The sequence below is a fragment of the Elgaria multicarinata genome, chromosome 3, assembly GCF_023053635.1.
Source record: "Elgaria multicarinata webbii isolate HBS135686 ecotype San Diego chromosome 3, rElgMul1.1.pri, whole genome shotgun sequence".
Lineage (NCBI taxonomy): Eukaryota > Metazoa > Chordata > Lepidosauria > Squamata > Anguidae > Elgaria > Elgaria multicarinata.
The window spans coordinates 146,128,729-146,142,940 of record NC_086173.1 but is presented as its reverse complement, the minus strand read 5'-3'; the positions used below and the strand labels follow the sequence as shown (position 1 = coordinate 146,142,940).

At 46.1% G+C, this 14,212-nt stretch overlaps 1 protein-coding gene across 1 annotated transcript; it reads left to right on the top strand.

Moving 5' to 3' along the window:
* The first annotated feature begins 7,105 nt into the window (after positions 1 to 7,105).
* Positions 7,106 to 11,527, top strand: LOC134396872 (uncharacterized). The gene is made up of 2 exons (XM_063123468.1): positions 7,106 to 7,353; positions 9,207 to 11,527. The coding sequence occupies exons 1-2, from the start codon at positions 7,275 to 7,277 to the stop codon at positions 10,577 to 10,579; spliced, it is 1,452 nt and encodes a 483-aa protein (XP_062979538.1). The 5' UTR covers positions 7,106 to 7,274; the 3' UTR covers positions 10,580 to 11,527.
* The last annotated feature ends 2,685 nt before the right edge of the window (positions 11,528 to 14,212 follow it).

Here is a 14,212-nt window from a genome sequence, read left to right as displayed (position 1 = left end):
GTCCACACAGTGGCCAACCAGGTGTGCAAGGGAAACCCACAAGCAAGACAGGAGTGCAACGGCATCCTCCTGTCCATGTTCCCAGCAAGTGGTGTATGTCAGCATACTTGCAATCTCCTCCTGAAGCTAAGCAGAGCCAAGTCTGGTCAACGCGTGGATGAGGAACCTTGAATGCATTCCCAGGCACCTGCCAGGACTCCTATCCATGTGAGGTGATTACTGCTTATGACCACCCAAGCCTCCTCTTCCCTGCTGCTGCCGCCAGCTGCTAACTGTCCACTCCAAGCACACAAGCAGTGATGAGCAACAGGTAGGCATCACTTGCCTTGTCCTCTCCTCCCGGACAAGTGGGGTGGATTGAGCCTCTACAGAGAGGGCCCAATGCCTAGAGTGATAGGAGGGGGGGCTCACAAAGCATCTACAAGAACACACACACACACACACAAAAACACCTTGTAGTTGCCACTCTACCGTGTCCTGAATTCCAGGATGAAAGAAAAGGGATTTCATTTTTTATAAATACACAGGCATATCAATAGAAAGACCGAGGGGACAGGAGCAGGCCGAGGAAACATCGGGGCCTGCTCCAGTTGGACTCCCCTCCTTCGGGAGCAGGACAATCCCATCAGCCCTTTTCCCAGTCCACTTAATTTCTCTCTCTCTTTACCTCTTCCCTCCTGAACTCCTTTTCCTTGTGTGTCATGTCTTTATTAGACTGTAAGCCTAAGGGCAGGGACTGTCTTTTTTGCGAAGTGTAAGCCGCTCCGAGAGCCTTTTTTGGCTGAGGAGCGGGGTATAAATATGATAGATAGATAAATAAATAAATAAATAATTCTCTCTCTCTCTCTCTCTCTCTCTCTCTCTCACACACACACACACACACACAAACGGGTTGGGGTGGCGATGTGGAGGCTAAACACCAGTGTACACAAACATTAGTTGTGTTTGTTGCATAAAGTTTGCAGCCACAGATCGCACCAGTCCACGATATAGATTTGAAGGGCTTCTTCTAGGGTGGCCAGCTTCTCAAACAGCTGCTGTAGGTGTGCCTTCAACACTGCTTGACCTGCAGAGCTTAGCAGGTGAAGCTTTTCGTAGCAAAAAGATGAATGTTACCGCCTGCTCGAACATCTGAGACGCAACCACTGCTGAAGGCAAACCTACAGCAGCTGGTTGAAAAGCTGGCAATTCTAGGGGTGTGTGGTGTTAAAGGCAGAAGAGCAGAGCAGGCAGGCTGACTTCTGGTCAGTTGGCAACACTGGATTGCATGGCAACATGGGGGTGAGGTGGGCAACTGGTGGCCCTCCAGATGTTTTTGCCTACAGCTTCTATCATCTCTCACTGATGGCTATGCTGGTAAGGGCTGTTGGGAGTTTCAGGTTAAAACATCTGGAGGGCTACCAGTTGCCCACCTGTGGCATAGAGTCTGCAGGAGGTGGTGCCTCCAGTAGCACAGTCATGTCCAGGCCAGTGCCAACCCAAGACATCTTACTGCCTGAGGTGCAACACAAGATGGCAGCCCTTTCCCACTCCACATACAGAAGCTGACATGGTCTTACAGCTGAACCTTACTTCCACCGCTAGCAATGAGACAGCAAGCTAGTTTAGGGGTCCCAGGCCTAGTTGTGTGGTATATTAATTAATGAATTGATTACATTTCTATACCACCCAAAAGCTGAAACCCTCTGAGGTGTTCACAACAATTAGACCATAAACTACGAAACAAAATAAACCATAAAAGTCTAAAATGACAGTATAAAAATAAATTAAAAATAACCAAATAGAAGGCCAGGAAATCAGAAGACGTTTACTTCTTGGGAGGAGAGCAATGACAAATCTTGATAAAATAGTTAAGAGCAGAGACACCACACTGACAATAAAGGTCCGCATAGTTAAAGCAGTGGTATTCCTCATAGTAACCTATGGCTGCGAGAGCTGGACCATAAGGAAAGCTGAGCGAAGGAAGAGAGATGCTTTTGAACTGTGGTGTTGGAGGAAAATGCTGAGAGTGCCTTGGACTGCAAGAAGATCAAACCAGTCCATACTCCAGGAAATAAAGCCAGACTGCTCACTTGAGGGAATGGTATTAAAGGCAAAACTGAAGTACTTTGGCCACATAATGAGAAGACAGGATACCCTGGAGAAGAGGCTGATGCTAGGGAAAGCGGAAGGCAAAAGGAAGAGGGGCCGACCAAGGGCAAGATGGATGGATGATATTCTGGAGGTGACAGACTTGACCTTGGGGGAGCTCGGGGTGGCAACGGCCGACAGAAAGCTCTGGCGTGAGCTGGTCCATGAAGTCGCGAAGAGTCGGAAGCAACTGAATGAATAAACAACAAAAAGCAGTGCAAAACTTTAAAATATAGTACCAATTTTAAAACCGAAACTGAAAAACTAAAAAGTCTAGGTGTGGGTAGGAAAGGTTTTCACCTGGCACCAAAATGAGCACAATGTAGTACCAGGCAAGCCTTTCTGGAAAGCTTATTCCACAGCCAGGGTGCCACAACAGAAAAGGCCCTCTCTTAGTAGTCACTCACCTCACTTCCTTTGGTGGGGCCTCCTGGAGAAGGACTACTGAAGATGGTCTGGGCAGGTGTAATGGAAACAGACAATCGTTCTAGGGCGTTCAGCTTTGTCCAATAAGCTGCCACCGTTGCCCCCCAGCATCTGCTGCCTGAGGCAGTTGCCTCACCCTGCCTAAAGGTAGGGCTGGCCCTGGTCATGATACATAAATGGAGGCAGAGCAGGCTTCCATACTTAATCCCCAGTATGTCTAGGATTGCAACCTAAACTAGTTGAATTCAGTGCCCATTTAAATCAAGGGAGCATATTAGTCATGTTCTGAGTTCCATTGGTTTCGATGGAACAATGTTGGTCATCTTAGTCTGGAGGCAGGCTGGTATTAATGGTAGGCACAGTTAGGTGGCTGCCAAGGGCCCAGATGCCAGCAGAGTCCTACTGACTCTGGATGGTCCCCTGGAGTTGCTCCTCTTCCTTACCAATACAACCTGCTTGCCTCTCACTCTGGCCCAGACAAAGGTGATGGTGAAGAGGAGGAGAAGGAGGTTCCCCTCTATTCGGCCCTGGTTAGGCCTCATCTTGAGTATTGCATCCAGTTCTGGGCTCCACACTTCAAGAAGTATGCAGACAAACTGGAGCGTGTTCAGAGGAGGGCAACCACGATGAGGAAGCAGCAGCCAGGCACCTCTCCATCATGCCTGCGTCCAGCTCCAGCTGAGAGCCCCTTCCCTCCTGCTACCAACTGTCTCTGCAGAAGCCACCAGTGGGGGAGGAAGCAGCAGCCAGGCAACTCTCCATCATGCCTGGGTCCAGCTCCAGCTGAGAGCCCGCTCCCTGCTGCTGCCAACTGTCACTGCTGAACTTTGTAACTAAGAATGGAGTGCCTGAATTTGTTTTTCTCGCCCCTCCTCCTCCCTCCCAATTCCCTTTCCTTTTGTGTCATTTTTTTAGATTGTAAGCCTGTGGGCAGGGACTGTCAAGAAATATCTTTGTTAGCCGCTGTGAGAGCCTTTTTTGTCTGAATGGCGGGATAAAAATGCTTAAATAAATAAAAATTAAAAAAAATCAGGGGTCTGGAAAGAAAGCCCTATGAGGAGAGAGTGAAAGAACTGGACATGTTTAGCCTGGATAAGAGAAGATTAAGGGGAGACATGATAGAACTCTTCAAATAGATGAAAGGTTGTCACACAGAGGAGGGCCAGGATCTCTTCTCGATCCTCCCAGAGTGCAGGACACGGAATAACGGGCTCAAGTTAAAGGAAGCCAGATTCCAGCTGGACATCAGGAAAAACTTCCTGACTGTTAGAGCAGTAGACAATGGAACCAGTTACCTAGGGAGGTTGTGGGCTCTCCCACACTAGGGGCCTTCAATTAGGGTGATCATATGAAAAGGAGGACAGGGCTCCTGTATCTTTAACAGTTGTATTAAAAAGGAAATTTCAGCAGGTGTCATTTGTATATAAGGAGAACCTGGTGAAATTCCCTCTTCATCACACCAGTTAAAGCTGCAGGTGCCCTGCCCTCTTCTAAATCTGGTCACTCTAGTATAGCTCCTGCAGCTTTAACTGCTGTGATGAAGAGGGAATTTCACGAGGTTCTCCATATATACAAATGTTAGCTGCTGAAATTTCATTTTCTATGCAACTACCGTATTTCTTCGATTGTAAGATGCACACTAATTTCAGTACCACCAGCAGGAAAAAAAACCCTAAGACACACCCATGATTCTAAGAAGCACCCCATTTTTAGAGATGTTTATATGGGGAAAAAAGTGTGTCTTAGAATTGAAGAAATACGGTATTAAAGATACAGGAGCCCTGTCCTCCTTTTCATATGGTCACCCTACTTCAATATGCAGCTGGACAACCATCTTTCAGGGATGCTTTAAGCATCCCTGCATTGAGCAGGGGGTGGACTCGATGGCCTCACTGGCCCCTTCCAACTCTACTATTCTATGAGATGCCCCTGCCTGTTTCCTCCCTGGCTCTTTGCCTGTCAAGCAAGCCGGTGGCAGCACCGATAAGAAAGGAGGATGTGCAAGATCAGCTGGGGACAATGGGGGTGAGAAGGCGGACTCACTGGGGGAAGGGGGACCATTGAGGCTGTCCTGCCGCAAATCCCTGAAAGAACCTGGAGCCGGCACTGTCTGGATCCAGCCTAATAACAATACATTGATGATGGATAATGGATAATGGATAATGCGAGCTAATAACTTAAAGCCGGGCGGAGTCGTAGTACTTCCCTGTACTGGACAGCCTTTAGGACCCGGAGGGAGCTGACACGTAGTTGATCTCCGAGCTCAGCAGCAGGAAGAGAACCGGTCGCGTGGCTGCTGGAAGGGCTTTGTCGCTGACTCCGGATTCGGGCGGCTGGTTTGCATGCACGTTTCCCTGCCATCTTGCCTTTGCAGACTCCAAAGCAGGCTCAGCACTAGCGACAGAGAGCAGACGTGCCCCCTGCCCAGTAGATCTCCGGCTTACAGCACCCGAAGGGGTGGGGCGGTTCTGGCTGTAGGAATCGCGCAACTTTACTCCGAAGAAAGGAGAACGGAGGATCTGAGATCTCCCCCGCCCCGCGCCCCCCATCCCATCATGGAGGTATCCAGGTGATTCCTGTCGGGCCGCCGACGACAGCAGGACCTGCTGCGGCCTCCTAATGCAAGTGGGAGGAGGTTAAAGGAATGCACACAATCCAGGCATGGAGAGGTGGTCGCATTTGTGGCTGCGGCCACACAAAAAAGAGAGCTCTTTTTCTATCCTTGCTTGTTTTAACTTCGCATATTCCCGTAGAATGAATCACAAGTTGGCTTGTGAAGATCATAGAATCATAGAATAGCAGAGTTGGAAGGTGCCTACAAGGCCATCGAGTCCAACCCCCTGCTCAATGCAGGAATCCACCCTAAAGCATCCCCGACAGATGCTTGTCCAGCTGCCTCTTGAAGGCCTCTAGTGTGGGAGAGCCCACAACCTCCCTAGGTAACTGATTCCATTGTCGCACTGCTCTAACAGTCAGGAAGTTTTTCCTGATGTCCAGCTGGAATCTGGCTTCCTGTAACTTGAGCCCGTTGTTCCATGTCCTGCACTCTGGGAGGATCGAGAAGAGATCCTGGCCCTCCTCTGTGTGACAACCTTTTAAGGATTTGAAGAGAGCTATCATGTCTCCCCTCAATCTTCTCTTCTCCAGGCTAAACATGCCCAGTTCTTTCAGTCTCTCTTCATAGGGCTTTGTTTCCAGACCCCTGATCATCCTGGTTGCCCTCCTCTGAACACGCTCCAGCTTGTCTGAGTCCTTCTTGAATTGTGGAGCCCAGAACTGGACGCAATACTCTAGATGAGGCCTAACCAGAGCCGAATAGAGAGGAACCAGTACCTCACGTGATTTGGAAGCTATACTTCTATTAATGCAGCCCAAAAATAGCATTTGCCTTTCTTGCAGCCATATCGCACTGTTGGCTCATATTCAGCTTGCGATCTACAACAATTCCAAGATTCTTCTCGTTTGTAGTGTTGCTGAGCCAAGTGTCCCCCATCTTGTAGCTGTGCCTTTGGTTTCTATTTCCTAAATGTAGAACTCGGCATTTATCCCTATTAAATTTCATCCTGTTGTTTTCAGCCCAGCACTCCAGCCTATCAAGATCACTTTGAAGTTTGTTTCTGTCTTCCAGGGTATTAGCTATCCCACCCAATTTTGTGTCATCTGCAAGATCTTTCGTACTGAGTCGAACCACTGACCCATGTAGCCCACTATTGTTTACTCCTTACTGGCTCCACTTGGTCTTTATTGGAAGGCCTAAAGCAAATGTGGGGAGTGGGTGGCACCCCAGACATTTTGGGGGGCTGCAACTCCTCTTCATCCTTCACCTAGTCACTATACCTGAGAGGTTTTAAAATTCGTTTTAAAATGTTTTAAACTGAGACGTTTCATTTTCTGTTTTTAAATGTTTTAACTGGACAGTTTGTATTTTAAACTTTTATGTTGTAGACCATTTTGAGGTGCCTTTTTATATAATCAAGCGGACTATAAATTGATTAAATAAATAAATAAATAATTGTGTAGAGAAGGGGATTTTAGTGGGTGTAGCTTGCATGACAAGCTATATCTGCTTAAAATTCCCTCTGTATACCAGGGGTAGGTGGAAAGTAGATCCCAAATGTTTTGGGTTTTAACTCCCAGCTTTCCTGACTATTGGCCATTGTGGCAGGAGCTTCTGGGAGTTGAAGTCCAAAACATCTGGAGATCTACCTTCTGCCCATCTCTATGCATCTATTAAAGCTGTCCTTTTTAGCATCTGGCCATCCTATAAATGCAGCAAATGTGTAGACACATTTGCTGTAAACAAATTTTTCTGTAAACCGCCCAGAGAGCCCTGGCTATGGGAGCGGTATATAAGTGTAATAAATAAATAAATAAATAAAATAGAGACATTCTGTATATACTGTTGGTCATAAGGAGAAACAGGGAAGTTTTATGTTTGGTTGAGAGCATTCAGAAGATATTGTCTGTTTACATTGGAAACTTTTGATTTTAATTTAATGGAAAGCTATGATCCTTTAGAAAACAACATCTGTGCCAGAATTCATTTTGCATAGTTTATGTTTAGTTGTTTATAACCCACAAAAATAGGTTTAAAATATTGGCTGCTACACACTCTGAACCATAAGTCTCACTGACATCTGTCAATCCCTGATTATATATTTTTTATTTTTCTCCCCTGATTAGAATTTCCCATCTTCAAACCTAAGATAAGTTCCAAGATGGAGAAAGAAGAAGAGAGATGGAACCTGGATCTCCAGAACCCTGGAAAAGGGCAGATCCCAAAAGATATCAACTTGGGTAAGGAAATGAGTAGAAAAAATATAATCAATGATATGTTAACAGTGACCATGTAAATAATGGCTTTGATTTTTGTCTGCTGGGAGGCAGATTTGGCTACTCAACATGGGGTACCTTCTGTCTCGTTTGCTGGCTCTTTAGGTATATCTAAATTGTTTATTCCTCCAGCTCAAATTAAGCTTAATTGCAAAAGAAAGTCGCATATTTCTTAATATATGGAAATATGCTGCTGGATTTATTATTGTTTCGATATTTAACTCTCAATATTTGAAAGCAATTTTAAGATTGTTTTGGTGCAAATTGATAGAACTTGAACGATATTCAGTTTGTCAGGTTTAGGAATGAGCACCAGCAGGGGGCTGGACTGGATGACCTTTGAGTTCTTTTCCAGCTCTGTAATTCTATGGCTGCTATAGACTCTTGAGTTTCTGTTAATGCATAAGGGCCCAGTAAAAGCTCCTGCTTTTTGCCCAGGCTTTCAACAGAATTCCCAATCTAGCTCTGGATTGTGCAAACTGCTGCAGGGCATTCTGGGAAGTTTTCGCCTTTATATTTGAGAAATTAAGGTTGCGGTCCTATTGTTTTTGCCATCGATGATCATAACTCAGAGATTTACTATCATTCATGGCAAAGTAGGAGGTGTGGTGGAGGCAATCTTCACCTCCCTGTCCTCCCGCTCTTCATTTTTAATAGATAGGGGTTTTTTTACCATCTGGCAGGGGCATTTCAGAGGGGATGGGAAGGAGGCTGGAAAGGCCTGAGGATAGCTCATATACTGGCCTTTCCGACCTGCTCCTCTTGCTATCCACTAAAGCGCCCCCATTTCCCGTCATCCAAGCCTGACTTCCCAACCTCAGAGAGCTGCTGGTGCAGTTCTTTCTGTGCCGGCTGTGAGGGGTCGGGGGATTGGAGTGCAGATTCCCAGCTCCAAGGTCCGAGCACTGTCTCCAACCTTGAATCTGTGAATCTGAACTATCCAGTGACCCCTCACACACTGTCTACGGGCCATAGGCACCATTTTTAGTCTGTCTGTTTGTCCTTTACTCAGAATCACTTGCAAAACACACAGAGGGGTCACGTTTTACAACTTTTCTTGGGTGGTAGCATTTTCCCTATATATTTTTTATAAACTTCCTGAATTATAAAACTAGCCTTGCCTTTTCCATGATTGCTGAAAACGAAACTGTCCTTGTATATGAGTGAATATTCAGACCTTTGGCTTCCTCCCGACTCAGTCTGAAGTTGCTGTGTTTTGCTTCCCAAAGAGTTCCCAAATTTACAGTCACACTGTGAAAGTATGGAATTTGGTATCTTGAGCAAGCCTAGCATCTTTTCATTAAAAACAACACCTCTGTGCTTCTAGCTCAAATGACTGTACTGATAAACTTGAGAATATATGAACCATGCCTGGTGACGTCTTAGAAGCCATAGGTAGATAGAGAATGATATCCAGCTGGGGAGGGGGTTTCATGTCCTATGCATAATTTATAGAAGAGATAGAATAAGGTGACCTTTTCTTTTAAGTCATGGTACATAAGTTGTCGTGATAATTCATTAAAGGGTAGGATATAAATATCCAAATAAAATAGGCCTAACCTAAAATTCACAAAGGCAAAGGGTGCTTATGAAAAAGGGAGGGATTATAGTTCACAGGCAGAGTACCTCCTTTGCATGCAGAAGGTCCCAGGTTCACTCTCTGGCATCTCCACTTAAAAGAATCAGGTAGTAGGTAATGGGAAATATTTGAGACCCTGAAGAGCCACAGAGTAAATACTGGGCTAGATGGACAAATCGTCTGACCTAAGCAGCTTCTTGTGTTCCTAAAAGGGTGTCTCTTTTTTCTCTTTCTTCAGAGATGAACCTCAATGATGACAAAGTGGCTTCAACTGCCATTACTGTAGCTACAGCTGCAGTGACTGCTGTTAAAACCGTCATAGGGATCCAGTCTCGCATTTTCACAAGGCTGGCAACTCGCCGGAAGTTTCTGCACCGAAACCACAATGACCTGGATGAGCTTGAGCGGATGGTAGAAAATGCAGCTGCTGTTCGCCTCCGAGCCGTTGTAGAATCCAGCATAGACTCTTTGAGAACCATGATGTGCTCCTGCCTCTTCCAGTCCCCAGCAGTCCTCGCTGGGCTGATAGATGAGCTTTACATAATGGAACGTGCTTTCTGGGTGCAGCCAGGTCGCTCTGAATGGTGGGAGAAGGTCGTCCTGCCCCACTGGGATGATCCACTCTGGCAAGAGAATTTCAGGATGAGCCGGCAGACTTTTATGGAGCTGTGCAACATGCTGAGGCCTGTCCTAGAGAGGCAGACCACCAACATGCGGGCCCCGATTACTGTTGAGAAGCAGCTGGCCATTGCCATCTGGAAGCTGGCCACCCCAGATAGCTACCGGTCAGTGGCAGAGTGTTTTGGTGTTGGACGTTCCACGGTTTCAAGGATAGTCATGGAAGTTTGCCAAGCACTCTATGATGTTTATCACCATGTGGTCCACCTGACCAGTCCCCAGGCGGTGATGAAAGGATTTGCAACCAAGGGATTTCCTCACTGCATTGGGGCCATTGATGTAACCCACATTCCTATCATTGCTCCTGCCCACAGAGCAACTGAGTACATCAACAGCAAAGGTTATTACTCTATGGTCCTGCAGGCGCTGGTGGACCATGAAGGCAGGTTCACAGATGTGTATGCTGGGAGGTCTGGGAAAGTTCACGATGCCAGGATCTTTCGTAGCTCCCCCGTCTTCCGTGCCATGAATCAAGGCACATTTGGCCCCAACGTTATTCTGGACATGGAGGGCGAGCAAGTGAAACCAGTGATCCTTGGGGACCTTGCTTATCCTCTCCTGCCATGGCTAATGACTCCTTACAGTGGCCACTTGGACACCCGCAAGCAGCTGTTCAATGACACACTCAACCACTGCCGAACAGTGGTAGAATATGCTTTTGAGCGCCTCAGGGGCCGTTGGCGGTGCCTACTCTCCCGTCTAGATGTGAGGGAGCGCTATGCCCCCAGGGTTATTGTGGCTTGCTGCATCTTGCACAACATATGCGAGACCAAAGGGGAGCCCCTCCAGGAAGGGTGGGAGGAGGTGGTGAGATCTGTCTCAAGGTCTTACCAGCAGCCAGAGCGCCAACCTGTGTACGTGTCAAACCCTCATGCCCGGGAAATCAGGGATCTTTTTAGCACATACATGGAAAGGAAAGAATGGGCAAAATAGGGCTGAATCTCTTCTTTTCCCTAAAATAAATCTTTGTGGGAGGTCTTGGGAAGAGGATATCATCTCTTTCTCTCCCACCACCACCTGAAAGATTTTTCTTTTCTTTAAATGCAGTTGGCCTATTTTGATAGGTCACTTTATAGTCTGTCACTATCCTACTGAAGCTGGGGTGAGCTGAAATTGCAAGTGACCAATGCCTACTCCAGGGGTGAGCAATTTCTGGCCCTCCAGATGTTTTGGTCTACAACTCCTATCAGTCTAGCCAACATAGCCAATGGTGAGGGATCATAGTTGTTTTAAGCCAAAACATCTGGAGGTCCACAAGTTTTCTACCTCTGGCATATGTCTAACTCGTGCTTTCATTGCTGCTTCCTTGCTTGTGTCACTGGTTGGAGAATGGTAGCAATGCCAGTGCTCTATGTATATTCCTCTTTCCGAGGAAAAATACAGTGGCACTGCTGTCTCTGCTGTCAGTGACTTTCTCCAGGCCAGGGCCAGCTCCAAGTGGAAAGATCCCTTGGCAAATTGTGCTCTGAAGAACTGCTTCCTAGGTTGGTGGGTTTAAATAGTAGCAGTGGACAGCAGCAGCATTCTGTTCAATGCTGGAAGCTATCCTTTATGTTTCCCACAATGACTCTACCTTACATCAACAGGTTGGCAATTTTATTCTCAAGCACATTATTTCTCCATCTATTGGAGACAACAGTAAAAGGGAATATTAGCCAAGAGTACTTGCTTTAATTAAGCGGTGCTAGAAAATCTGAAAACCCTCCAATTGGGATTAGGTTTGTTTTAACATGACGGTACGTTGAGCTGATGGGCTGTCTAATGCATCCCCCACTCCTAACGAATATTTGATTTGCCATTGTGAGGAAGTTCAGGCTGCAAAAATAAGGCCCAGTTCAGGTTTGTTCGAGGTGCAAATTATGTAATAAACTGTTTCTTGAACTTGAGTGTTTCTTCTTTATCCTTAACTGCAAAGAATATACATTGCTGCTCCAAGCAACACAAACAAGAAAAAGGAGACAGAACAGACCAAAGTTTAACGAAAGATTATTTGTGTTGTTCTGAAGAAATTGACGTTTGATTATGTTTTATGGGATTGTGATCGTCTGAAACAAAGGCTACTGCTTTAAAATAATGCTAGGTTTAAAACAGGGATGGGGAACGTTTGGCCATCCAGAAGTTGTTGGACTGCAACTCCCATGATCCCTCACCATTGGTTATGCTGGTTAGGGCTGATGGGAGTTGCGGTTTAACATGATCTGAAAAGCCCCTCCCTTGCTTTAAAGACACAAACTGGAGCGGGAGAGTGGAACAATGACACATTAGTGCTTGATCATGAAAGATAGATCTTTGCGCACTGTCCCACTGGTACAAGTTTTCCCATGCGGCTACTGATTAAATGTTTTAGTATAATTTTTATGACTATGTTTACACCTAGAAAGGATTGCTAGTTTTTTCCTCTCAGTTGGGGGTGTACTAACAGCAGCAGTACAAGAAGGGCTGATTTTCCTCAGTGTGGTGATGCTGGGAGGGGGAAGCCACACCTGTTGAATTTCTGCCAGACATGAAGCTTTTAATAACAGATTCTGTCTGTCAGGAAAAAAGTGGAACCCTTGAGCCATATTGAAAGCCAGCAGAAGAAGGCTGTTTCAGACTCACAAAATGCAGTTTCTTATCTGTTACCGTTCACATAAAGCAGCCTTCTCCAACCTGGTGCCCTCCAGATGTTTTGGACTACAACACCTATCATCCCTGATCATTGGCCATGCTGACTAGGATTGATGGGAGTTACAGCCCAAAATAGCTGAGGGTGCCAGGTTTGGGAAGACTAACACTGCCCCCCTTTTCTGCTCCCACCCACCATTAGCATTGCCAGCTGGCCAGAAAGACGCCTGCCACAGAACCTGACCTGCTCCTGGCCCTTTAACAGCATTGCAATGCAGAAATCAGTTGCTGAAGCTTTCCACAGTATGGTGTGGAGATAAGCACAATCACCTGGTAACTGCTGTTAAAGGGAAAGCTACTGAGGTTGGGTTTATAAGCTTGGTGTAACCTTCCCTGTTGTGGCAACTGGCCAGCAGGACTCTTCATGTTGCCTCTCTGCAAACATCTGTATTCTGTTTCTGTGCCTCAGAGCATTTAAAAGTGTAGGCGTCAGATTCAAAGAAAATAACGTAAGAAGAAGAGCCCTGCCAAATCAGACCAGAGTCCATTCTGGTCCAGCATACTGTTCACATGCTGGCCAACGAGCTGCCTGAAGGAAGCCCACAAGCAAGACATGATCCCCCCCATGTTCCCCAGCAACTGGTGTCCATATTGTTTCTGATACTGGAGGTAGCACATAGCTATCAGAACTAGTAGCTGTTGGTAGCCTTCTCCATGAATTTGTCCAATTCCCTTTTAAAGCTGTCCACTTCCGTGGCCATCACTGTATCTTGTCTTTGCACATTCCATTATTCGCTTGTGTTCTCTGTGAAGAAGCCCTTCCTTTTATCTGCCCTGAATCTCCCACTATTTGGCTTCTTCACCAGATGACCCTGGGTTCTAGTATTATGAGAGAGGGAGAAGCCTCTTTCTATCCACTTTGTCATGTCCTCCTTTACCTGTCTTCTTCTCTAAATGAAATAACCCCAAGTGTTGTACCCTTTCCTCGTAAGGGGAGATGCTCAGACCTTACCCCTCCCTGATCATTTTGGTTGCTTTTTTCTGCATTTTTCCAGCTCTATAATATTGTTTTAGAAGTGTGATGACCAGAACTGTACACAGTATTCCAAATGTGGCCGATTCCTATGAACGCATGAGGATAGTACAAAGCTGTAGCAAGTGGCCTTTAGATAAAAGGCTATGCAGAAAGTCCATATTTATGCCATTTGGATACCACTTGATAAGGAGCTACTGCCTTCATGCCTTGTTTGTTGGCTTCCTCAGAGCATCCAGTTGACCTCAGTGGGAAACAGGTAGTTGGACAAAATGGATCTCTTGGTCCAATCCAGCAGGAATCTTCTTGTGTTCTTATGGTACCCACAGTAGTCCCAGTGGCTCTCTCAAAGGTCATGGTAGGACATTCCCTTCAAGAAGGGTGTGTGTGCAAAGATCCAGGCACAACAGTGGTTACTGGCATAGATATGCACTCCCTCTCCTCACACATGCAGAATATGTGTTGGAGTACAACTCCCATCATCTCTGTTCATTGGTCACGTTGGTTGGGACTGATGGGAGTTGGACAACATCTGGAGGGCCAGAGGTTCCCTGCCGCTGGATTGACCAATGTTGTGTATTTAAGATTGCCACTTCTTACTGGCCATGGTCCCGGAACACCAAAATGTTGCTGGTAAAGCATTTTCCATGAAGCATTGTCTGCTCCATTTCTACTGTTAGGGGCACAAGAGCAGGGCCAATTAAAAAGAAGGCAAGGAACTGATTTGCAAGGAACCCAAGCACAGGAGGCAACATACACAGAAATGTCATAATGGAAAATTTATTTATTTATTTTATTGCATCTGTATACCGCCCCATAGCCAAAGGTCTCTGGGCAGTTCACATAAGATAAAAACAATATACAAAAAATTAAAAACTACAAAAACATGAAACATTTAAAACCACTATAACAACTTTGCAAATGATGAG